Source organism: Schistocerca americana, chromosome 4 (genome assembly GCF_021461395.2).
Source record: "Schistocerca americana isolate TAMUIC-IGC-003095 chromosome 4, iqSchAmer2.1, whole genome shotgun sequence".
NCBI classification, from domain to species: Eukaryota; Metazoa; Arthropoda; class Insecta; order Orthoptera; family Acrididae; genus Schistocerca; species Schistocerca americana.
In genome coordinates, this window is record NC_060122.1 from 691,913,628 (window position 1) to 691,939,641 (window position 26,014).

The following is a 26,014-nucleotide window of genomic DNA, read 5'->3' on the forward strand; positions in this document are numbered from 1 at the left end:
TACATCATCTTTCACAGGCTTCATTAGTTGCCGGACCTTTGCTGGGGGCCTGAAAATTGTACAGATTTCATGTTTCTTCAGTATGCGGCTAATCTTCCCTGGTATTGAGCCACAAAACGTTAAAAACGCAATCTGTTTCGTGTCTTCTCCGGTGGTCTTTTGCATTCGCGGCTAAGATGAAACTGTTTGCGAAGTTTGTCTCCCATTAGCTCCGGTTGTAGCGAGCCTCTTAATGGAGCATTTTGAGGACATCGCCTTGGACACGGCTCCTGCAAAGCCTAGTTGTTTTTATCGCTACGTCGACGATACCTTTATCATATGGCCTCTTCGACATGAAAAGCCTGCTATTATATGTATGTTACGCGTTGTAATTTCATCACTGTGCTACTTATGTAATGTGTGGTTTTTTATGTAGAATACATTCTTACGTTCCTGTGGAAAGTCCAACGCATTCTTTACATTTTAAATGTAAGCCTCTACTTGACACCTGATTCTTTTCTTCTAAACTTCCATGTGAGTTTGCAAAATAAATCTGTAAATTTGGTAGGTAAAGTGAGCCAGTCTTTAATATAGTGGACTCTTGTTTGCAAGGAGTTGTGCTCGAATTTACCTCTCGCCACCGTGATTTAATTTTCCCATTTTTCATTGAAACATACCATGCTGACGTAAGAATGCTTTGTTTTAGTAGCGCATGGTCAGTTTTTTCGTCCATCTTTGGGAAAACAAGCAGTTGTCCCGTTTTTAATTATGACTTTAATCAGCACGACCCGTGGACCATCTCTAAATCGAGGGTCTCGTATGTCGTTCTTTTCAAACAGTCTTTCATTATTCAGTGCAAATATTCCAAACATCACCTCAGCTGTATAGAAACAGCGACTTCAGTAATGCTGTTCACCATAAATAATTCTTGTAAGTGAAATGCATGTCAAGCAGTGCTAGAGAAATCGTGGAGAGATCTAGTTTGAAATCTCTAAAATGAGATCTGAAGAATGATATGATTGTCATCTTATTGCAAGTGAACTGGTAGTTCTACCACATGATTAGATGATCAACTGGTTGGAAACGATTATTACTGGGAGGGAGGGGGACAAGAGATACACCGGGTCATCAAAAAAGAACAGATTTCAGTTGTTTATTACAGGCAAACTATAAAAGATATAAATACGTTGGGCAAGTCACTGGATAGGTATAGAATGTGTGTGTGTGTGCGAGAGAGAGAGAGAGAGAGAGAGAGAGAGAGAGAGAGAGAGAGAGAGAGAGAGATAAAAGGTGATGATGTGTGAGAGGGAAAACGAGTATGAGGGAGTGATTGAGATATTGAATGTAAGCACGACATAGAAAAATGGGAGGTGAGCGTGTGTTTTCACAAAGCTGTGCTGTTGTTTGTTTGTAGCAACATGGGGACTACACCACAAGGCCAGTCCTTTTGTGTGTTGGACAACAAGATCTTTTTCATTGCTATTGGCCTTTGAGGTCATCAGACATTACACCTTGTGAATTTTTTCTGTGGAGGTACATAAAGGACAGTCTTTGTCCCACTTGTGGCAGTTACTCTTCACAGATGAGAAATCAAATTGTTGAAGTTGTCAATTCAGTAAACAGGGACGTGTTGATTCGTGTGTGGAATGAAACATACTACTGTTTGGATGTTTCTCGGACAACACATGGTGCTCATACTGAACGCGTGGTGCAGTGTCTGCGTGAACATAAAACTTTGAACCTTCCTCTACCCAGTGACATGTGCAATGTGTTTTTATCTTTCATAGCTTGTCTTTAATAAATAGCTGAAACATGTTTCTTCTTTCTGAATCACCCTGTATCTTAATCAGGATTCTATAGGTTCTAAACTACAAGCTAGTCGTGGTTTTAGTTTACTTTTGAGAACTGATCTATGACAGAAGAGAAGGTAGAGAATGTGGCTAAGATTGTGAGGTGTGTGTGTGTGTGTGTGTGTGTGTGTGTGTGTGTGTGGGCGGGCGCGCGCGCCCTTGAGAGAGAGAGGTGGAGAGACAGAGAGATAGAGAGAGAGGTAGAAGGTGAGGATGTGTGAGAGGGAAAGCGAGTTTTAGGGAGTGATTGAGATACTGGATGTAAGGATGACTTAGAAAAATGGGAAGTGAGCGATAGAGACAGGAAGCTCGTATGAGGGGAAACTGGTGAAAGAGAAGAAATTGGCGAGAGATAGGAATGAGAGATTGAGAAAGTGAGAATATGAGGGAGAGTGAATATAAGACATGAATAGTGAAGAGAGAGAGAGAGAGAGAGAGAGAGAGAGAGAGAGAGAGAGAGAGAGAGAGAGAGAGATGGTGATGTGGGTATCTACATGTACATTTATACTCCGGAAGCCACCCAACGGTGTGTGGCGGAGGGCACTTTAAGTGCCACTGTCATTACCTCCCTTTCCTGTTCCAGTCGCGTATTGTTCGCGGGAAGAACGACTGCCGGAAAGCCTCCGTGCGCGCTCGAATCTCTCTAATTTTACATTCGTGATCTCCTCGGGAGGTATAAGTAGGGGGAAGCAATATATTCGATACCTCATCAAGAAACACACCCTCTCGAAACCTGGACAGCAAGCTAGACCTCGATGCAGAGCGCCTCTCTTGCAGAGTCTGCCACTTGAGTTTGCTAAACATCTCCGTAACGCTATCACGCTTACCAAATAACCCGTGACGAAACGTTCCGCTCTTCTTTGGATCTTCTCTATTTCCTCTGTCAACCCGCCCTGGTACGGATCCCACACTGACGAGTAATACTCAAGTATAGCTCGAACGAGTGTTTTGTAAGCCACCTCCTTTGTTGATGGACTACATTTTCTAAGGACTTTCCCAATGAATCTCAGTCCGGCACCCGCCTTACCAACAATTAATTTTATATGATCAATCCACTTCAAATCGTTCCGCACGCATACTCCCAGATATTTTACAGAAGTAACTGCTACCAGTGTTTGTTCCGCTATCATATAATCATGCGATAAAGGATCCTTCTTTCCATGTATTCGCAATACATTACATTTGCCTATGTTAATGGTAACGATTAATGTTTCCGTAACGACTGTAGTGCTGCTGTGCTTCACAGTACCACGTGCCTATGCTGCAGGCGCGTCGCCGACGCTGCGCGACTCTGGGCGGGGCCTGCGCGCAGAGCAGTGGGCGCGCTTCTGCGGGCGCTACGTGTGCGCCGAGGTGATCGAGAAGTTCGCGCGCCACCGCCTGCTGGAGCGCACCACGGCGTACGGCCGGTGGGGCAGCGAGCCGGAGCTGGGCGCCCGCCTGCTGCTGGGCGCGCGAGCCTCCGCCCCCGAGCCGCGCGCCTCGCCGCCGCCCTCGCACGGCCACGGCCTCAAGTCGCGCCTCCGCAAGGCCTTCCGCACCAACAGGTACTCCACGCGTAGCGCGACTAACTCTCCGTAGGGCGACCGACCCTCCCGTACTACAGCAATTTTTCTTCAATCCTCCCGGCTCTCTTATCGACCACCTCTTTCTCCTGTGTATTTCGCCAGTGATCACTGTTGTAAATATTAATAATCCCGCGAAGTTCTACCGATAGTTCAAATTCCCTGACTGACAAAACTCGAAATATTTTTGCGTAGTAATCGATACTATTGTCGACATGCAGGGTGGATATTAAAGAAACCGACAAACCGCAGGGACGGATTCCTGACGGAAATGCAGGAAAAAAGCTCCTATGAACATGTGTCCTGAAGGTTGCTGCGGTAGGTGGCACTGACGAGTGAAAGTTCCTCTGACCACGTGTCATGTGTTTCAGGCTGGGTGGACTGTAAGCAGGAGAGTGGTCCAGTATTCGTGTCAGGAACAAGCTGAGATGGTGCTGATGTACGGCTAAGTAGATGGGAACGGGGGAGAGCAAGCACGGCTGTACCAAAACAAAAGCCCTCACAGACACCAATCACACCACACGATATTTCAAGCCCTTTTTCGGCAATTGTGTGATCGTGGCTCCTTTCAGACAGACAGATGTTCAGGGAGGACCGGGTTCTACAGGATATTGTGACGGACCGTTGTACGAGCTCCAGGAAAATGGCACACCAACATGGTATAAGCCAAAGCACGAGTATGCGTATCCTGCATGAGAACCGATACTATCCCTATCACCTACAATGAATGCAAGGATTATCAGCAGCGGACTTCCGTGTACAGCGCCGGCCGGTGTGGCCGAGCGGTTCTAGGCGCTTCAGTCTGGAACCGCGTGACTGCTACGGTCGCAGGTTCGAATCCTCCCTCGGGCATGGATGTGTGTGATGTCCTTAGGTTAGTTAGGTTTCAGTAGTTCTAAGTTCTAGGGACTGATGACCACAGATGTTAAGTCCCATAGCGCTCAGAGCCATTTTTTTCCGTCTACGGGAAGGAGTTTATCAATGGGTTTTGCTTCAGACCATCACAATTATGGGATTTCTGTCATCAGTCCTCTTTACCGACGAAGCAACCTTTACCACAACTGGCATCATTAGTCTGCAGAATTGTCGTCTGTGGGCTACAAACAATCCCCAGGGAATGGTTGAGGCGTCTCATCAGCATCGGTTCAGCATCAATGTGTGGGCAGAGATTTTTGGCGACCACACACTTGAACCGGTTATTTATTTTAAAACGCCACGGCGGAGGAATGTACCTGGACTTGCTGAAGAATACTCTGCTTCGGCTGCCTGAGAATATGCCTTTGGCAATACGATAGGTTATGTGATTTCTGCAAGACGGAGCACTAATCCACTTCCGCATTACAGTTCGGCGACACCTCAACAGCATCTTCCCCGGGTGTTGGATAGGACATGGAGGCCCTGTAGCATGGCCTGCTATGTCACCGGGCTTAAAACCCTTGGATTTTTGCTTTTTGGGGCATCCCAAAAGCGCTGTGTATGCTTAACCATTTCCTGATGTGCAGACTCTTCGACAGCATTTTCACGACGCCTGTGAATGCTATTCGGAGAGAGGCCGGAACGTGTGAAAGAGTGCAGTGGTCCATGAAGCGACATATGAATGTAAGCATTGCATCCCATGGAGGCCACTTTGAACTTCCGTTGTGACACGGATGCGATGCAGCTCTGTACTGTATTCCGGGATGTGTCCATTTCCAGACACATGTTCATAGGACCTTTTTTCCTCCATTTCCAGTCAGGAATGATTTTATTAATGCTCGCCCTTTATAGACTTTTTCTGTTCATGATTCTACAAAAATGTGGTTTGGGTCAAAGAAATGCGAGGGGCGGAGAAAGAATGAATAGCTTACGCTTCTAGAGGTGTCGTGACAGGGGAACGTTTACTATTTTTGCCCTTAGTATTGGCAACCCGCAGATGCACTCGCCTCGTACCGATCAGCAGCTACGATACAAATAAGACACGGAAGTAACAAGGACGCGTGAAAGCAGATTATAGAGACATTCGCGTTTAAACTTACTCGTTTCATTATTTATTTCTGAATTGACTCTCACAAGCTTTCTGTGAGCTATGTGACTTTGACTTCAGTATTACTCGTAGCGGTAGTGCCTACTACAGGGTCCGCAGCTCGTGGTCGTGCGGTAGCGTTCTCGCTTCCCACGCCCGGGTTCGATTCCCGGCGGGGTCGGGGATTTTCTCTGCCTCGTGATGACTGGGTGTTGTGTGATGTCCTTAGGTTAGTTAGGTTTAAGTAGTTCTAAGTCTAGGGGACTGATGACCATAGATGTTAAGTCCCATAGTGCTCAGAGCCATTTGAACCATTTGAACCTACTGCAGGCAACATTCTTGTACAGAAGTTCATAATCGGAACGAAAGAGAAGTGAAAGTGGCAACAAGCACATTAAAAACGTTGCAGGTGAGCTAGCAATACTTTTGTCTACAGTCAAAGACAATAGCATCTGTAGAAGTATGGATAATGGAAATAAATTATCGAAGAACATTTTATATAACTCTAATTTGGCTGAGATGGTGACATGTGTCCACACTAAGCCAGAAACAGTTGTGAAAAAGATTTTGGCTCCGAAAAATGTTCAGAAGTTCGCTAATATCTTGAGACATCCTGCCGCGTGGGGTAGACGAGCGGTCTAGGGCGTCTTGTCACGGTCCGCGCGGCTCCCCCCGTCGGTGGTTCGAGTCCTCCCTCAGGCATGGGTGTGTGTGTTGTCCACAGCGTAAGTTAGTTTAAGTTAGATTAAGTAGTGTGTAGACTTAGGAGCCGATGGCCTCAGTAGTTTCGTCCCATAAGACCTTTTCCAAATTGAAAAATCCAGCTAAATCGATGAACTTTTTCACTGTTGCAACCGATGCCTCCAATTACAAATACAGAAAGTTGCTCCCTCTATTTGTACGTTATTTTTACCGTGAGAAAATAAAAGTAGGCGGCTTATGGACTTCATTCAACAGGCTGACAAGCCAGCTAATTGTGTGCGCAGTTTGATCAAATCTTCACTGAAGCTTCATAATTTAGATGCATACTATGCAGATAATGGATATGTAAATTACGGTAAGCATAACTCTGTGTTTAAAACGCTTCGAGAAGGCATCTAGCATTTGCTGAAACCAAGTGCTCAAATCATATACTGCCTTATGTAATAAAACATGCATGTGATGCATTAGATGTAGATATTTAAATGCTTGTCTTGAAAATATACGGACGTTTCTCGGTATCACCCACTCCAAAAAAATGCGATGTAGTTGTGCAGTTGAAATTTTGCGGTTAAATCTCCATTACACCTCCCTTAAAATCATGGTCAGTTGTTGGTCATCTCTCTTAAAACCAAGATCAAATCTTGGTCGCCTTACCCACGCATCTCCGTCACTTACAGCCAGCTAAGGTGCAAGCGAAGCGATATTTATCCTGTAACGTCACTTCTAAACACACACCGTTCCAAGCTCGGACCTGGTGGGGGTGAGCTGAAACGCCTTTTATATTTTCACATACATAACTTTCTAGGTTTCTCAGTTACCTTTCGGAGGACAAGTAGGATGAGGACTATCTCGGAAGTGGCTGGAAATTCAGGAGAATTAAAAGCTCTGTTTCACACATGATGCTTTTCAGTCCTTTGTCTCATGACTAGCCATGTGGATGAGCTTGTGTGGCCTGGCCACCTCCAGACGAGAAAGGCGTCCACTCACACGCTAGCCATACTTCCTGCCAACAATACTCCAGGTACAGTTCGTGAGTGTACAGGCAAGTTGAGTAAGGCAAGACAAAGAGAGGAATACTTTCCACTAAGGAAATATAACAGGAAGACTGACTTTCACTGACTAACGGAAAGAAACAGTGTTTCCCTCATTTTCACGCCTGTGTAGCCATAGTTTGCAGACCTGTGATCGTAGTGCGAAGCGAAAAATTGATAACGGTTCTGGGCACTTCGATTTTATATCGTGTGCATTATGACACACGTCCTTGACAAATTCTGAGACAAATGCTTTTCAGAAGATGCACATTGATAAGCTAACAAAAGTACAGGGTTATTATAAATGATTGAAGCGATTTCACAGCTCTACAATAACTTTATTATTTGAGATATTTTCACAATGCTTTGCGCACACATACAAAAACTCAAAACGTTTTTTTAGGCATTCACAAATGTTCGATATGTGCCCCTTTAGTGATTCGGCAGACATCAAGCCGATAATCAAGTTTCTCCCACACTCGGCGCAGCATGTTCCTATCAATGAGTTCGAAAGCATCGTTGATGCGAGCTCGCAGTTCTGGCACGTTTCTTGGTAGAGGAGGTTTAAACACTGAATCTTTCACATAACCCCACAGAAAGAAATCGCATGGGGTTAAGTCGGGAGAGCGTGGAGGCCATGACATGAATTGTTGATCATGATCTCCACCAAGACCGATCCATCGGTTTTCCCATCTCCTGTTTAAGAAATGCTTCTGCTTTAGCCTTTTCCGTAAGATTTTCCAAACCGTCGGCTGTGGTACGTTATCTCCCTGTTTGCTTTATTCGTCGACTTCCGCGGCTACGCGTGAAACTTGCCCGCACGCGTTCAACCGTTTCTTCGCTCACTGCAGGCCGACCCGTTGATTTCCCCTTATAGAGGCATCCAGAAGCTTTAAACTGCGCATACCATTGCCGAATGGATTAGCAGTTGGTGGATCTTTGTTGAACTTCGTCCTGAAGTGTCGTTGCACTGTTATGACTGACTGATGTGAGTGCATTTCAAGCACGACATACGCTTTCTCGGCTCCTGTCGCCATTTTGTCTCACTGCGCTCTCGAGCGCTCTGGCGGCAGACCCCAGAAGTGCGGCTTCAGCCGAACAAAACTTTATGAGTTTTTCTACGTACCTGCAGTGTGTCGTGACCATATGTCAATGAATGGAGCTACAGTGAATTTATGGAATCGCTTCAATCATTTGTAATAGCCCTGTATGTAAGTGGAGTAGACACGGACGGGAGATCACCCTAGTGAAGATACTAGCTGCAAATGGAGAAATCCATTGAGATAAGAGACTCTGGCAAAGCGCAGATTATTATTACGCAGAGCCTGTGAACGAATATCTTTAAAATGGCGGAGCTGGTCTAATATTCACATGCTGCTGTCGTGAGCGTCTATAGAAAGAGGTAGGACGGTGATACTACCACTAGGCGCTAAATGGTTGGTCGTCCACGACTCTGCACAGAACGTGGCGTTCTGGGGCTTGTCTGCTCTGTAAAGTAGGAGAGATGTAAACTGTTCCATCTCTGCAAAAAGCACAATGCTGGTCCACGCAAAAGAGTTTCGGAGCACGCCGTTCATCGTACATTGTTGAACATAGAGCTCTGCAGTAGACCACTACTATGTGTTCACATTTGGACCCAACGACATCGGGCACAGAGGACCATCAGGATGTGTCCGTCGATCGGTGGAAACACGTCGGCTCTTCGGTTGAATCACATTTTTGCTACACTGGGTCGATAGGCTAGTGGGAGCAGCATTATGCTATGGGAGACATTCTCCTGCACTTGCATGGGACCTGTGGTAAAATCGAAGACACACTGACAGCTGCAAACCACCTGCATCCCTTCGTGCTTGAAATCTTTTCCCCGATGGCGAAATCATCTTTCAGCAGTATAATTGTCTGTGTCTCGTAATCAGAACCGTGCTAGTCTTTTGAGCAGCATTATAGTGAACTCACGTTGATGTCTCGGCCACCAAATTCGCCTGATGTAAATCCTATGGGAACCCATCAGGATCGCTTTTGGGCGCCATCTCCACGTACGCAAATCAACGGCCCGCTATTTACGCCAATTTCTTGACCTGTGCGCGAACATTTGATGTCACATACCTCCACAAACCGACCAACAAACTGTCGGGTCCCTGATACACAGACTCAGTGATGAATTTCGTACCAAAGAGGACAAAAAGTTATCAAACAGGTGGTCATAATGTTTTGGCTCATCAGTATACTTCTCTGAACGTTGAAGTTGTGATAAAAGAGGCGTACTAATCACTAATGTAAACAAAGTAATAATATTATTATTATATTAAAATATTTCATATAATTTATTGTTATTATTATTAAAATTCCATGCATCTGTGGCTCACTAAAAGTGAGAGTGACAGCAATCTCTGTTTGGGATGAGAGGAAGGTGGGAGGGGGCGAGGGAGAGACAGTAACTAAAAGAGAGAGAGAGAGAGAGAGAGAGAGAGAGAGAGAGAGAGAGTGTGTGTGTGTGTGTGTGTGTGTGTGTGTCGCACCCGAACCCCGGATCTGCTCCTATGGCGTTCTATATTACTGTAACATACAGGTCACATTTGTGATCGTGAACTCATTTGAGGTTTCTGTTTTGTGTTGAAAATAATGTTTTGTATTATCTCTTCCCCCTCCCTTCCACCCCCCCATGAACCATGGACCTTGCCGCTGGTGGGGAAGCTTGCGTGCCTCAGCGATACAGATAGCCGTACCGTAGATGCAATCACAACGGAGGGGTATCTGTTGAGTGACCAGACTAACGTGTGGTTCCTGAAGGGGGGCAGCAGCCTTTTCAGTAGTTGCAGGGGCAACAGTCTGGATTATTGACTGATCTGGCCTTGTAACATAAACCAAAACGGCCTTGCTATGCTGGTACTGCGAACGGCTGAAAGCGAGGGGAAACTACAGCCGTAATTTTTTCCTGAGGGCATGCATCTTTACTGTATGTAGGTATGTTGTTTGTTAACCGGGGACATAGAAACGACCGAGAGGCTCCGTCCCCACCGCAGCCGCAGTGGTCCACAACCTCACGATGACTACCGCAGTCCACTTCACCCCTCCGCCGCCCCACACCGAACCCAGGGTTATTGTGCGGTTCGGCCCCCGGTGGACTCCCCCCAGGGAACGTCTCACACCAGATGAGTGTAACCCCTATGTTTGCGTGGTAGAGTAATGGCAGTGTACGCGTACGTGGAGAACTTGTTTGCGCAGCAATCGCCGACATAGTGTAGCTGAGGCGGCATAATGGGAACCAGCCTGCATACGCCGAGGCAGATGGAAAACCGCCTAAAAACCATCCACAGACTGGTCGCCTCACCGGACCTCGACACAAGTCCGCCGGGCGGATTCGTGCCAGGGACCAGGCGCACCTTCCCGCTCCGGAAAGCCGTGCGGTAGACCGCTCGGCTAACCGGGCGGGCATCTTTACTGTATGCTTAAATTATTATGACGTCCTCTTGGGTAAAATATTCCGGAGGTAAAATAGTTCACCATTCGGATCTCCGGGCTGGAACTATTCAGGAGGACATCGTTATCAGGAGAAAGAAAACTGGCGTCCTACGGATTGGAGCGTGGAATGTCAGATCCCTTAATCTGGTAGGTAGGTTAGAAAATTTAAAAACGGATATAGATGGGTCAAAGTTAGATATAGTGGGAATTAGTTAAATTCGGTGGCAGGAGGAACAAGACTTCTGGTCAAGTGAATACAGGGTTATAAATACAAAATAAAATAGGTGTAATGCAGGAGCAGGTTTAGTAATGAATAAAAAAATAGGAGCGTGGGTAAACTACTACGAACAGCGTAGTGAACGCATTATTGTCGCCAAGATAGACACGAAGCCCACACTTACGACAGTAGTGCAAGTTTATATGCCAACTAGTTCCGCAGACGACGAAGAGATTGAAGAAATGTATGATGAGATAAAAGAAATTATTCAGATAGTGTTAGTCATGGGGGACTGGAATTCGATAGCAGGAAAAGAAGAGAAGGAAATGTAGTAGGTGAATATGGAATGGTGGTAAGGAACGAAAGAGGAAGCCGCCTGCTAGTATTTTACACAGAGCATAACGTGGTCGTAGCTAACACTTGGTTTAAAAATCATGAAAGAAGGCAGAAATTTAAGGAGATGAGATCTGGATAAAATGAAAGAACCAGAGGTTGTAGAGAGTTTGAGAGAGACTGACAATAAAAGGGGAAATAAATACAATAGAAGAAGAATGGTTAGCTTTGAGGGATGAAATAGTAAAGGCAGCAGAGGATCAAGTAGGTAAAAAGACGAAGGCTAGTAGAAACCCTTGGGTAACAGAAGAGATATTGAACTTGATTGATGAAAGGAGACAATATAAAAATACAATAAATGAAGTAGGCAAAAAGGAATACAAACGTCTCAAAAATGAGATCGACAGGAAGTGCAAAGGAACTAAGCAAGGATGGCTAGAAGACAAATGTAAGGATGTAGAGGCATATATCACTATGGGTACTGCCTATAGGAAATTTAAAGAAACCTTTGGAGAAAAGAGAACCACTTGTATGAATATCAAGTGCTCAGATGGAAAACCTGTTCTAAGCAAAGAAGGGAAAGCTGAAAGGTGGAAAGAATATATAGAGATTATACACAAGGGCGTTGTACTTGAGGGCGATATTATGGAAATGGAAGAGGGCATAGAGGAAGATGAAATGGCAGATATGATACTGCGTGAAGAATTTGACAGGGCACCAAAGTCGAAACAAGGCCCCGGGAGCAGACAACATTCCATTAGAACTACTGGTAGTCTTGGGAGAGCCACCATCTGGTGAGCAAGATCTATGAGACAGGCGAAATACCCTCAGACTTCAAGCAGAATATAATAATTCCAATCCCAAAGAAATCAGGTGTTGACAGGTGTGAAAATTACCGAACTATCAGTTTAATAAGTCACGCTGCAAAATACTAACACGAATTCTTTACAGACGAATGGAAAAACTGGTGGAAGCCGACCTTGGGGATGATCAGTTCGGATTCCGTAGAAATGTTGGAACACGTGAGGCAATACTGACCCTACGACGTATCTTAGAAGACAGATTAAGAAAAGGCAAACCTACGTTTCTAGCATTTGTAAACTTAGAAAACGCTTTTGACAATGTTGACTGGAATACTCTCTTTCAAATTCTGAAGCTAGCAGAGTCAACTACAGGGAACGAAAGGCTATTTACAATTTGTACGGAAACCAGAATCGAGGGGCATGAAAGGAAAGCAGTGGTTGGGAAAGGAATGAGACAGGGTTGTAGCCTATCCCCGATGTTATTCAATCTGTATATTGAGTAAGCAGTAAAGGACACAAAAGAAAAATTTGAAGTAGGAATTAAAACCCATGGAGAAGAAATAAAAACTTCGAGTTTTGCCGATGATATTGCAATTCTGTCAGAGACAGCAACGGACCTGGAAGGGCAGTTGAACGGAATGGACAGTGTCTTGAAAGGAGGATATAAGACGAACATCAACAAAAGCAAAACAAGGATAAATGAATGTAGTCAAATTAAATCAGGTGATGCTGGATGAATTAAGTTAGGAAATGAGACACTGAAAGTAGCAGATGAGTTTTGCTATTTGGGGAGCAAAATAACTGATGATGGTCGAAGTAGAGAGGATATAAAATGTAGACTGGCAATGGCAAGGAAAGCGTTTCTGAAGAAGAGAAATTTGTTAACATCGAGTATGGATATAAGTGTCAGAAAGTCTTTTCTGAAAGTATTTACAGGGTGTTTCAAAAATGACTGGTATATTTGAAATGGCAATAAAAACTACACGAGCAGCGATAGAAATACACCGTTTGTTGCAATATGTTTGGGACAACAGAACATTTTCAGGCGGACAAACTTTCGAAATTACAGTAGTTACAATTTTCAACAACAGATGGCGCTGCAAGTGATGTGAAAGATATAGAAGACAACGCAGTCTGTGGGTGCGCCATTCTGTATGTCGTCTTTCTGCTGTAAACGTGTGCTGTTCACAACGTGCAAGTGTGCTGTAGACAACATGGTTTATTCCTTAGAACAGAGGATTTTTCTGGTGTTGGAATTCCACCGCCTAGAACACAGTGTTGTTGCAACAAGACGAAGTTTTCAACGGAGGTTTAATGTAACCAAAGGACCGAAAAGCGATACAATAAAGGATCTGTTTGAAAAATTTCAATGGACTGGGAACGTGACGGATGAACGTGCTGGAAAGGTAGGGCGACCGCGTACGGCAACCACAGAGGGCAACGCGCAGCTAGTGCAGCAGGTGATCCAACAGCGGCCTCGGGTTTCCGTTCGCCGTGTTGCAGCTGCGGTCCAAATGACGCCAACGTCCACGTATCGTCTCATGCGCCAGAGTTTACACCTCTATCCATACAAAATTCAAACGCGGCAACCCCTCAGCGCCGCTACCATTGCTGCACGAGAGACATTCGCTAACAATATAGTGCACAGGATTGATGACGGCGATATGCATGTGGGCAGCATTTGGTTTACTGACGAAGCTTATTTTTACCTGGACGGCTTCGTCAATAAACAACCCTGGCGCATATGGGGAACCGAAAAGCCCCATGTTGCAGTCCCATCGTCCCTGCATCCTCAAAAAGTACTGGTCTGGGCCGCCATTTCTTCCAAAGGAATCAATGGCCCATTTTTCAGATCCGAAACGATTACTGCATCACGCTATCTGGACATTCTTCGTGAATTTGTGGCGGTACTAACTGCCTTAGACGACACTGCGAACACCTCGTGGTTTATGCAAGATAGTGCCCGGCCACATCGCACGGCCGACGTCTTTAATTTCCTGAATGAATATTTCGATGATCGTGTGATTGCTTTGGGCTATCCGAAACATACAGGAGGCGGCGTGGATTGGCCTCCCTATTCGCCAGACATGAACCCCTGTGACTTCTTTCTGTGGGGACACTTGAAAGACCAGGTGTACCGCCAGAATCCAGAAACAATTGAACAGCTGAAGCAGTACATCTCATCTGCATGTGAAGCCATTTCGCCAGACACGTTGTCAAAGGTTTCGGGTAATTTCATTCAGAGACTACGCCATATTATTGCTACGCATGGTGGATATGTGGAAAATATCGTACTATAGAGTTTCCCAGACCGCAGCGCCATCTGTTGTTGAAAATTGTAACTACTGTAATTTCGAAAGTTTGTCTGCCTGAAAATGTACTGTTGTCCCAAGCATATTGCAACAAACGGTGTATTTCTATCGCTGCTCGTTTAGTTTTTATTGCTGTTTCAAATATACCGGTCATTTTTGAAACACCCTGTATATGGAGTGTAGCCATGTATGGAAGTGAAACATGGACAATAACTAGTTTAGACAAGAAGAGAATAGAAGCTTTCGAAATGTGGTGCTACAGAAGGATGCTGAAGATTAAATGGGTAGATCACGTAACCAATGAGGAGGTACTGAATATAATTGGTGAGAAGAGGAATTTGTGGCACAACTTGACTAGAAGAAGAGATCGGTTGGTAGGACATATTCTGAAGCATCAACAGATCACCAATTTAGTATTGGAGGGCTGCGTGGAGGGTAAAACTCGTAGACGGAGACCTAGAGATGAATACACGAAGCAGACTCAGAAGGATGTAAGTTCCAGTAGTTACTTGGAGATGAAGATGCTTGCGCAGTATAGATTAGCATGGAGGACTGCATCAAACCAGTCTCTGGACTGAAGACCACAACAACAACAACAACACGTTCTCTGTATTTCACAGCAATCTCAAAAATGATCTCATTTATTCTTTTAGACATTTTATTCCTTGATGCCATAGTCACATTGGGCTGTTATAGAGCTCCTTCCTTTTCAGTCAAAATACATTTCTTTTGGCATCATACCTATCGTAAAGCTGGCTGTATGATATCCTATCCATCGTCGAGCTTCCCCCCCCCCCCACCCCCCCCCCCCCACCCCCCCTCGAGGCAAATCCATTTAGCTGAGAATGCTTGATCGTGATCTTTTCCATTGAATAAGGGGCGTCAAATGAAAACGAGACAGATGGAGAGAAAAGTAAGTAAGTTGCTTATTATTTCAAAAGTAATTGTCGTAACTGTTAATTCATTTGTCTTCATGGAAATGTGTTTGCAGTTGTCTACGGAACCACAATTTCACCCAGACCTGCCTACATGTTGCTAAGGTTGTTTCGCTGGAAAACCCTTGCACATCCTCCATACAGTCCCGATCGCTCCCCATGCGATTTCCGTAGTTTTTGAGGCCTGAAGAAAGACATTCGCGGCCGTCGATTTGCTTCGGACTAAGACGTGCACGCCTGGCTACAACCGAAAACATCTTTCCGTATAGGTATTGACCGTCTTGTGTCACAGTGGAATAATGCACACTCCTGGAAGTGGAAAAAAGAACACATTGAGACCGGTGTGTCAGACCCACCATACTTGCTCCGGACACTGCGAGAGGGCTGTACAAGCAATGATCACACGCACGGCACAGTGGACACACCAGGAACCGCGGTGTTGGCCGTCGAATGGCGCTAGCTGCGCAGCGTTTGTGCACCGCCGCCGTCAGTGTCAGCCAGTTTGCCGTGGCATACGGAGCTCCATCGCAGTCTTTAACACTGGTAGCATGCCGCGACAGCGTGGACGTGAACCGTATGTGCAGTTGACGGACTTTGAGCGAGGGCGTATAGTGGGCATGCGGGAGGCCGGGTGGACGTACCGCCGAATTGCTCAACACGTGGGGCGTGAGGTCTCCACAGTACATCGATGTTGTCGCCAGTGGTCGGCGGAAGGTGCACGTGCCCGTCGACCTGGGACCGGACCGCAGCGACGCACGGATGCACGCCAAGACCGTAGGATCCTACGCAGTGCCGTAGGGGACCGCACCGCCACTTCCCAGCAAATTAGGGACACTGTTGCTCCTGGGGTATCGGCGAGGACCATTCGCAACCGTCTCCATGAAGCTGGGCTACGGTCCCGCACACCGTTAGGCCGTCTTCCGCTCACGCCCCAACATCGTGCAGCCCGCCTCCAGTGGTTTCGCGACAGGCGTGAATGGAGGGACGAATGGAGACGTGTCGTCTTCAGCGATGAGAGTCGCTTCTGCCTTGGTGCCAATGATGGTCGTATGCGTGTTTGGCGCCGTGCAGGTGAGCGCCACAATCAGGACTGCATACGACCGAGGCACACAGGGCCAACACCCGGCATCATGGTGTGGGGAGCGATCTCCTACACTGGCCGTACACCACTGGTGATCGTCGAGGGGACACGGAATAGTGCACGGTACATCCAAACCGTCATCGAACCCATCGTTCTACCATTCCTAGACCGGCAAGGGAACTTGCTGTTCCAACAGGACAATGCACGTCCGCATGTATCCGGTGCCACCCAACGTGCTCTAGAAGGCGTAAGTCAACTACCCTGGCCAGCAAGATCTCCGGATCTGTCCCCCATTGAGCATGTTTGGGACTGGATGAAGCGTCGTCTCACGCGGTCTGCACGTCCAGCACGAACGCTGGTCCAACTGAGGCGCCAGGTGGAAATGGCATGGCAAGCCGTTCCACAGGACTACATCCAGCATCTCTACGATCGTCTCCATGGGAGAATAGCAGCCTGCATTGCTGCGAAAGGTGGTTATACACTGTACTAGTGCCGACATTGTGCATGCTCTGTTGCCTGTGTCTATGTGCCTGTGGTTCTGTCAGTGTGATCATGTGATGTATCTGACCCCAGGAATGTGTCAATAAAGTTTCCCCTTCCTGGGACAATGAATTCACGGTGTTCTTATTTCAATTTCCAGGAGTGTATATTAACAGTTATGGCGATTACTTTTCAAACACTAAACAGTTTACTTACTTTTTTGCATCCATCTGGTTTTCATTTGACTATCCTTTACAGAATCACAATATTTCTATCCTAATACCATGCGTCCTGGAAGAAACGCGAGTATATTGCAGGACATTTCTAGTTCAGAAATTTGCCTTACTACCAAGGCTAACCGCCCTAAAATCTTTCTCCGTATATTCATTTTCTGGTGGATATTGGAACAATAGCTGTTACTGTGTCTCGTATGTACTGGTATTAAGTATAACACCATAGCTTGATCGCATTGGATGGACTTTAAACAGCTTACCAGTTTCGACTCTTCTGCATCATCATCCAAACCAACAGAGATCAAAACGTCAAGTAGATATTTAACGCCATATTTTGTCACGGAAATCAACTCAGACTGATTTCAAATGACGGAGCTAGAGTTTTCGGTTATATCTGTGGATGACGTTGGTGATCTGTAGAAAGACTATTTTATAAGTTGATGCAGCAGCTTCAGCTTCTCTCTAAGTAGATACGAGTCTACCATAAAGAATACTCCACGTCCGATATTGTCACACTCTTATTTACGCGAAGAACCACACTGCTGTGAGACTTGGATTTTAATCTCTTTTTGTACTTAGTATTTTGTGAACTCCACAGATTTTTTGGGAATGCTTCTGGAGATGATAAACACTGAGTCCGATTTTCTCAAAAATTTGACGATTGGAGGCCCATAGTTCCCCTTATTATGACATATGAATAAACCTTAAATGGTTCAAATGGCTCTGAGCACTATGGTACTCAACTGCTGAGGTCATTAGTCCCCTAGAACTTAGAACTAGTTAAACCTAACTAACCTAAGGACATCACAAACATCCATGCCCGAGGCAGGAGTCGAACCTGCGACCGTAGCGGTCTTGGGGTTCCAGACTGCAGCGCCTTTAACCGCACGGCCACTTCGGCCGGCCAATAAACCTTAGGTTGTTCCTCTGGGCTGTTACTAATCCCGAGTGGTCCCAAACATGAAAAGTATTATTGGTCATCTATTTCCGTGTTTTAATAACACAGAGGATGCTCAAGCCACAGCATACCATTTCACTGAAACATTTCATAACATACAGTGAGCTGCAATCTGTTATATTTCGGGCATGCAGCTGTGCAAATTCTACTTCTATTGATTTTCCGACATTGTATCTTCCGTCATCGTTGAAGTGGACGAGAAAATTCTTTAACTCACTTTGGGGGTGGTCGGAAAATAAGCGGCAGAATCGAGAGAATTTGCAAGGTTGCACTTCCAAAATTTAATGGATTATTCATTACGCTGTGAAAAGCTGAAGATGCATATTGAGCGTTTATGAGTATCAGTATGAAGTCATTGTTCCAACAACACAGAGCAACCGCTTACACTCTGACCACATCCATTACAACCGGTCACATCGGCTGACCTCTGACCTTTTTTGCGTGCGGGGGGGGGGGGTTCTTGATATCCTGTGTGTATGCTTCAGGCCAACTACCACTTGGGACTTTGAGAGGTGTCGGTTGTGGTCAGAGCATACCCCTAAGTTGCACAAAACCAAATTCTGATGCCCAACAGAATGAGGATCCCCCCCCCCCCCCCAAATGATCATACAAATTAAATGAAAACGATAATACTGTCGCACAACGGAAAATGTCTCATTTAAATGAATATTAATAGGGATGACTCAATTAAGCGTGAAACAAGTGGGTACCACATGACTCACATGGGAGGAGGGTCCTTCTAGCTATGAATCGAAGCAAATGGACGCTATAATAAAAATATCTGGTTTTGAACCTGAAAGTTACCCAATGACACCTTAAAAAGAACCATTAACAATCAGACAATGGAATACAACTCAAAGTATAATCTTCGCACATGTGGTAGAGACAATAAAACACAGTTACGTTAATAATTCGCAGGCACAGCCAGTGACTGCGTAAGTTGTTAAGTAGATGAAGGAAGTCCACAGAAAGACAGGGGTGAACACCACAAGATTCCCAAGAATGTACATTGCAACAAGGTGGATGCGGGTCTTTAAGATCGTGTTGCCAGGTACTGAAGGGAGCGAACTAACTTTGCGTCTGAACAGTGTTGATGGGTGTGACAATGGCTCGTCTTATCAGAGCACGTGGAGCATACTTGAGGTAGCTGGCGGCAGCAGTGGCTGGAGGATGCAATATCCACCTTTCTTTGTACTCGGTGTATGGACATCCTTCCAGCAGTAGCAAGGCTCATCTCATCAGCCATCTCTCCTATCCTAACCTGAAGTGTATACAAAAACCTAAAGTGAAGAGTTATTCTACAATAGTCAGGAAAGAAGTGTGTTCACCAAGAACCGTCTGAAACTCAGCTGTCTTGCTGCCAGAACTGGAAATCACTGCCAATGACATTACATTATATTTGCTGTTTTGTTGGTGCTGACATCTGGTGGCTCACCCTGAAAGTGATCTCTGCACTTTATGTGCATCAAAGTTTAATAAAGCAGATACATAGTGTTTGAAGTTAATTTTGTTGGTATTTAATTCAGACATCTTTCTTTTATTTCATACCAAAACAGTTAAAATACAAAATACACTCCTGGAAATGGAAAAAAGAACACATTGACACCGGTGTGTCGTCAGACCCACCATACTTGCTCCGGACACTGCGAGAGGGCTGTACAAGCAATGATCACACGCACGGCACAGCGGACACACCAGGAACCGCGGTGTTGGCCATCGAATGGCGCTAGCTGCGCAGCATTTGTGCACCGCCGCCGTCAGTGTCAGCCAGTTTGCCGTGGCATACGGAGCTCCATCGCAGACTTTAACACTGGTAGCATGCCGCGACAGCGTGGACGTGAACCGTATGTGCAGTTGACGGACTTTGAGCGAGGGCGTATAGTGGGCATGCGGGAGGCCGGGTGGACGTACCGCCGAATTGCTCAACACGTGGGGCGTGAGGTCTCCACAGTAAATCGATGTTGTCGTCAGTGGTCGGCGGAAGGTGCACGTGCCCGTCGACCTGGGACCGGTCCGCAGCGACGCACGGATGCACGTCAAGACCGTAGGATCCTACGCAGTGCCGTAGGGGACCGCACCGCCACTTCCCAGCAAATTAGGGACACTGTTGCTCCTGGGGTATCGACGAGGACCATTCGCAACCGTCTCCATGAAGCTGGGCTACGGTCCCGCACACCGTTAGGCCGTCTTCCGCTCACGCCCCAACATCGTGCAGCCCGCCTCCAGTGGTGTCGCGACAGGCGTGAATGAAGGGACGAATGGAGACGTGTCGTCTTCAGCGATGAGAGTTGCTTCTGCCTTGGTGCCAATGATGGTCGTATGCGTGTTTGGCGCCGTGCAGGTGAGCGCCACAATCAGGACTGCATACGACCGAGGCACACAGGGCCAACACCCGGCATCATGGTGTGGGGAGCGATCTCCTACACTGGCCGTACACCACTGGTGATCGTCGAGGGGACACTGAATAGTGCACGGTACATCCAAACCGTCATCGAACCCATCGTTCTACCATTCCTAGACCGGCAAGGGAACTTGCTGTTCCAACAGGACAATGCACGTCCGCATGTATCCCGTGCCACCCAACGTGCTCTAGAAGGTGTAAGTCAACTACCCTGGCCAGCAAGATCTCCGGATCTGTCCCCCATTGATCATGTTTGGGACTGGATGAAGCGTCGTCTCACGCGGTCTGCACGTCCAGCACGAACACTGGTCCAACTGAGGCGCCAGGTGGAAATGGCATGGCAAGCCGTTCCACAGGACTACATCCAGCATCTCTACGATCGTCTCCATGGGAGAATAGCAGCCTGCATTGCTGCGAAAGGTGGATATACACTGTACTAGTGCCGACATTGTGCATGCTCTGTTGCCTGTGTCTATGTGCCTGTGGTTCTGTCAGTGTGATCATGTGATGTATCTGACCCCAGGAATGTGTCAATAAAGTTTCCCCTTCCTGGGACAATGAATTCACGGTGTTCTTATTTCAATTTCCACGAGTGTAGCTTCACAAACCTCCTCCATAGCTTTGTGGAATGTTAATACAATTCTCAGCTTAACTGTAGTCTCAGACCTAGTATTGAAGTTATGTTGCATACAGATTTTCTTGACTTTAGTATCATTAATGCGCTCAAGAGACCAATTTGTTTAAATAATTGCCACTTTCAGGGGTGAAGTGGGGCATGGTCAGTAACTACAAGCAAGCTGTAGGGAGTGGTGGACTCTTTAAATATGATGAATGAGCAATGCAAAATGCTATTACAGCGTATAGGAGAGGTGGCAGAAGCTTAAAGAAAATAACTGAGGAATTCAGTGTTCCAAAAACTACATTGGCAAATAGGGCAAATGAAAAATTTAAGAAGAACCATGGAGGTCAGTAAGTTTAACGTGAGGAGCATAAAAAATTAGTAGTAGAAGGAATTTTAACCTGTACAGAGTGAGGGATTCCTCTTCAAAGTGATGATATTAGGGACACACTAAAACATTTTCTTGATCGACATGGATATCATATGAAGAAATTCAAGAATAGACATGAGAGGGATTTGATTCAGAATCTCTTTTGTTGACATCCTCACCTCACATTTCGTCTTTCAGAAAATGTGATAAGATCAAGAACTGCTCTTGATGAAGACTGCATCATCAGATATTTCAAAAACTTGGAAGTTAATGTGAAAGAAGTTTCTCGAGAAAGGACTCTAATCTATGATGAAACAAATTTAACAGATGATCCTGGATCTTTTAGGGAAATCGAACTGGAAATGGAGAAATACCCGCCCCCCCCCTTTTATTGTCTACAAGACTGCAGGCACAAGTCTCTACCCAACTTGGACAGAAGGTAGTGTTGAAGGCTCACATTATGCAGTAAGCAAATCTGGTTGGTTTGACATGCCATTATTTGGAGAATGGTTGGTTTGTCAAAATAGTGCTGCCATATTTGAGAAGATCTGATAGAAGAAAAGTTGTTACAGGGGACAATCTTCCAAGTCAGCTCTCCCAGAAAGTGATAAGATTGTGTCATGATCATAACATTGCCTTCATAATGCTGCCTCCAAATTCTACACATCTTACGCAGCCCCTGTATGTTGCAGTATTCTGACCCATTAAAGCAGCATGGATGGCTGTTTTGATCAACTGGAAGAACCTGTACAAGGGCTTTCTGCCTAAAGTCCAGTTTCCAATAAAACTGAAGGAAGCACTGGAGAAGGTTGAGAATATGCACTGGAACATCATCTCTGGCTTTAGAGCATGTTGTATATCACCATTAGATCCAGAGAAAGTGCAGCAGAAAATTCAAAGGAGAGTTCAGCACTCCATGTCTGAGAAAACTGCTGAAGATGTTCTATCTGAAAACGTTGTCATAGTCAAATCTAGTGATTTCACAAGAAGCAGAGGTAGAACACGGACTTTTCAAATCAAGTATGAGCATTTCTCCTGCAGATTTTGACCTGAATGTTTCCACAACTTCTGCCACACATACCAGTATCTCCAAGCACCAGTCTTCTGCTGATATGCAACAGGTTAAAATGTTACCAGTAATGTAAGAGAATAGAAGCAGTGATGGAGATATTCGGATTCCTGCAATTAAGAACAGAAGTGTTGAAATTAAACCTCAGTTTGCATTATAAACAGGGGACAACCCAGAGACTTCATTGTGGTGAAATTCATCACAGAAGAAGACCATTAAACAAAACTATATGTGGGAAAAATAATTGGCATGCCAAAGGATAAGACACTTCACATCAAATTTCTAAAGAAAAGAGAAGGGAAAAAAATGATAGTGTTCCATTTCAATCAGGAAACTGACATCCAAGATGTTTTGTACACTAATATTGTACAGAAAATTGATGTGTATCAGCACATCACAAGATGAAGATTTCTCTTCCCAATACTGTGCAATAATGTTGACATACAAAAGTCTGAGAATTGAAAATTAGCAATGAACAATACAGCAAAGCTGCAAATAGATTTGTAAGACTATTTATTTCATGTTGTAGTGTATTAAAATTGTCTTACTTTCAGAAAAAGGTCCTGAATGTAACTTAAAAAATGTTCTCTACCAAAGTTTGGTATACAGTAGATTACAATAAACAATTTCCTACTCAACATTCTCTGATGTGTTATTTCCCTTTAAAAAAAAAAAATTCTGACCCACTTCTTCTCCATAGTGAACTAGTGTGCCATAGTCGTACAAATAAATGTCTGTCCCACTTCACCCTCTGTGGGGTAAGTGAGACAGCTCTTCAGACCATAGAAAGTCCCTCCAATATGTTTAAAAAGTATGAACGCAAACACATTGTTAGAAGATTATATATTTAAAGTTCCATAAAATATGCAAACAAAATTGATGGGTGTATTTACTAAAAAAGTGAAAATCTGGCTCACTTCACCCCTTTCTATGGTAACAATTTAAACAATCTCCTACTCTTTCTTATCTCATTATACTTCAGCCAAGCCAGGAGACTTATCTCACTCCATGACGTGATTCTGACGTTGACGACTGAAAAACTCTGACGTAGGCACAGCACAAAAGTGCAAGCTCTCCCAAAAATGACAGAATTTTGAGGCATCATAACGAACATTCACATGCCTCTGAGAGAAGCCACACCTGCCTAGAGATCTATTATGTGCCTAAAAGGCTTTTGCAAAGAATTCCACATTTCCTTCAACAGAGGAATGCATGTTCTGTAATCCTCCTGGATAGTGAGCTGGGCGAAAGATATGGCCAGTCTCACTATCTGCCACCCAGCCCTCCCAGAGTGCAACAATTTTATAGCAGCCAAGTCCTCTTAATAGGACCGTTATCTCATGCATCCAACTTTTAAGCTTTCAGATCTTTGAAAACTCCACCAACTACATAGGAAAAGCAGAAGAACAAACAGTGAAGGGAAGCTAAAAACAGCCACTGGCAATGCTAACCCTGATCGGCAACTACAGAGCAATGTAACTGAATGGCTACTTGATCAGGGGAATTCTGAAATATGTTAGTGGATGCTTTCAGAGAAAAAGGGCCACATTACAACCTGTAAAATAAAGTTATTGCAAAAAGGGGACTGGGCAACTATAAAACAACATGCGTTGGAAGGTTGTGGCAAGAGCCAAACACTCTCTTAACTGTAAGAGTGACCACCTAAAGGATATTTTTTTTCCAAAAAGTAATATGTGTAATAAATTGTGTAAAGTGTTACAGTTCTTTAAATTTAAATACAGTGCTTAAAATTCTTTATTGTTTCTACTGCAGCCTGTACTTCCTATAAGAGTTTTGTGTGATGAATTCTTGCTATTGAGAGTAGTGGGTTAAGTTGTGTTTGGTATGTTGTTACTCCCACAAGTCGCCATCACACTTTGTGTGTTTGAGAGTGAAATGCTTCCACTGAGTGGGATGACAATCCAGGCATGTGTTCACCTGTCGTGTTGCAGTAGCTCCGGCTCATCCTCGTCACCGCCACCAGCAGTGTCTCGCTACTCACTGGTGACGCAGCTGACGACTGCTGCACTGTGTGCCAGCTCCCCAGTGCTGCCTGCTGCACCACATGTGCCACCAGTTGTCAAGTCGCTTATCCGGCCACTCACCGTGCCCAAGGTAACATAGTCTCTCTGCCACACCATCTGACAATGTATTGCAACTAGTAATACACCAGGTACAGGGGCTGCACAGTACAATAAAACATACTGATGTGAATTTAATGATTTCCAAAGCTGGTTTTTTGACTTACTGATAGATACTGTTAATGCGGATAAGTAGGAAGAACAAACACGTAATGTCTGGATACAGCATTAGTAGTGTTCTGCTTGACACAGTCACATCATTTAAGTATCTGTGAAGAACATTGCGAAGTGATATGAAATGGAATGAGCATGTGAGGATTGTGGTAGGGAAGACGAATGGTCGACTTCGGTTTATTGGGAGAATTTTAGGAAAGTGTGTTTCATCTGTACAGGAAACCACATATAGGACACTAGTGCGACCTATTCTCAAGTACTGCTAGGGTGTGTGGGATCCGCACCAGATTGAAAGAGAAACACTGAAGCAGTTCAGAGGTGAGCTACTAGATTTGTTACTGATAGGATCGATCAGCATGCAAGTCTTATGGATATGCTTCAGGAACTGTGAATCCCTAGAGGGAAGAAGACATTTATTTCGAAGAACACTACTGAGAAAGTTTAAAGAACTGGTATTTGAAGCTGACTGCAGAATGATCCTACTGCCGCCAACATAAATTTGCAGAGGGACCACGAAGATAAGATATGAGAAATTAGGATTCGTATGGAGGCATATAGACAGTCATTTTTCCCTCACTGTATCTGCGAGTGGAACAGGAAATGAAACGACTAGTAGTGGTACAGCGTACCCTCCACCACGCCCTGTGTGCTAAACTCTTCATCTCACACTTCATGTTGCAACTAATAATACCCCTGGTTTAGAGGGTTCACAGGTTAGATTGTGAGGAGGTTTGGCTGGTGGTTCATAATGCTTACATAGCATTAACGTCCTCAGTTATTTACTGAACGCATTCCAATCTCTGTTTTCCCCTACAGTTTTTACACTCTATGGCTTCCTGCAGTACCATGGAAGCTATTTGCTGATGTCTTAACACCTGTCCTGTCATCCTGTCCCTTCTTCTTGCCAGTGTTTCTCATATGTTCATTTCTTCACCACTTCAGTATGGAACATCCTAATTCCTTACTTTATCAATCCACTACCATACAATGATGTGCTCCATATGTAGATTCTCAAAAATTTCTTCCTGACATCCACATCTACATAGATACTCCATAAGCCACATTATGCTGCACGTCATTTACTTTCCTGTTCCACTTGGAAACAGAGCAATGGAAAAATGACCATCTATATGCTTCTGCACGACCCCGAATTTCTCGTATATTATCTTCATGGTATGTACACACAATGTATGTTGGCAGTAGTACAACTGTTCAGCAGTCAGCTTCAAATACTGGTTATCTAAATTTTCTCAATAGTGTTTCCCAAAAGGAATGACCCTTTCTCATCAGGGAGTCCTATTTGAGTTCCTGAAGCATCTCTGCAGCACTTACATGTTGTTCAAACCTACCGGTAAAA

General features: G+C 45.0%; 1 protein-coding gene across 1 annotated transcript in view; it reads left to right on the forward strand.

The window, feature by feature from the left end:
- LOC124613711 (ankyrin repeat domain-containing protein 33B-like) overlaps positions 1-26,014 on the forward strand; it is a 451,902-nt gene that overhangs the window by 409,662 nt on the left and 16,226 nt on the right. The window contains exons 5-6 of the mRNA XM_047142430.1: positions 3,097-3,376; positions 24,355-24,517. Of these exons, the coding sequence (XP_046998386.1) occupies positions 3,097-3,376; positions 24,355-24,517 (443 nt within the window). The remainder of the gene's footprint in view (positions 1-3,096; positions 3,377-24,354; positions 24,518-26,014) is intronic.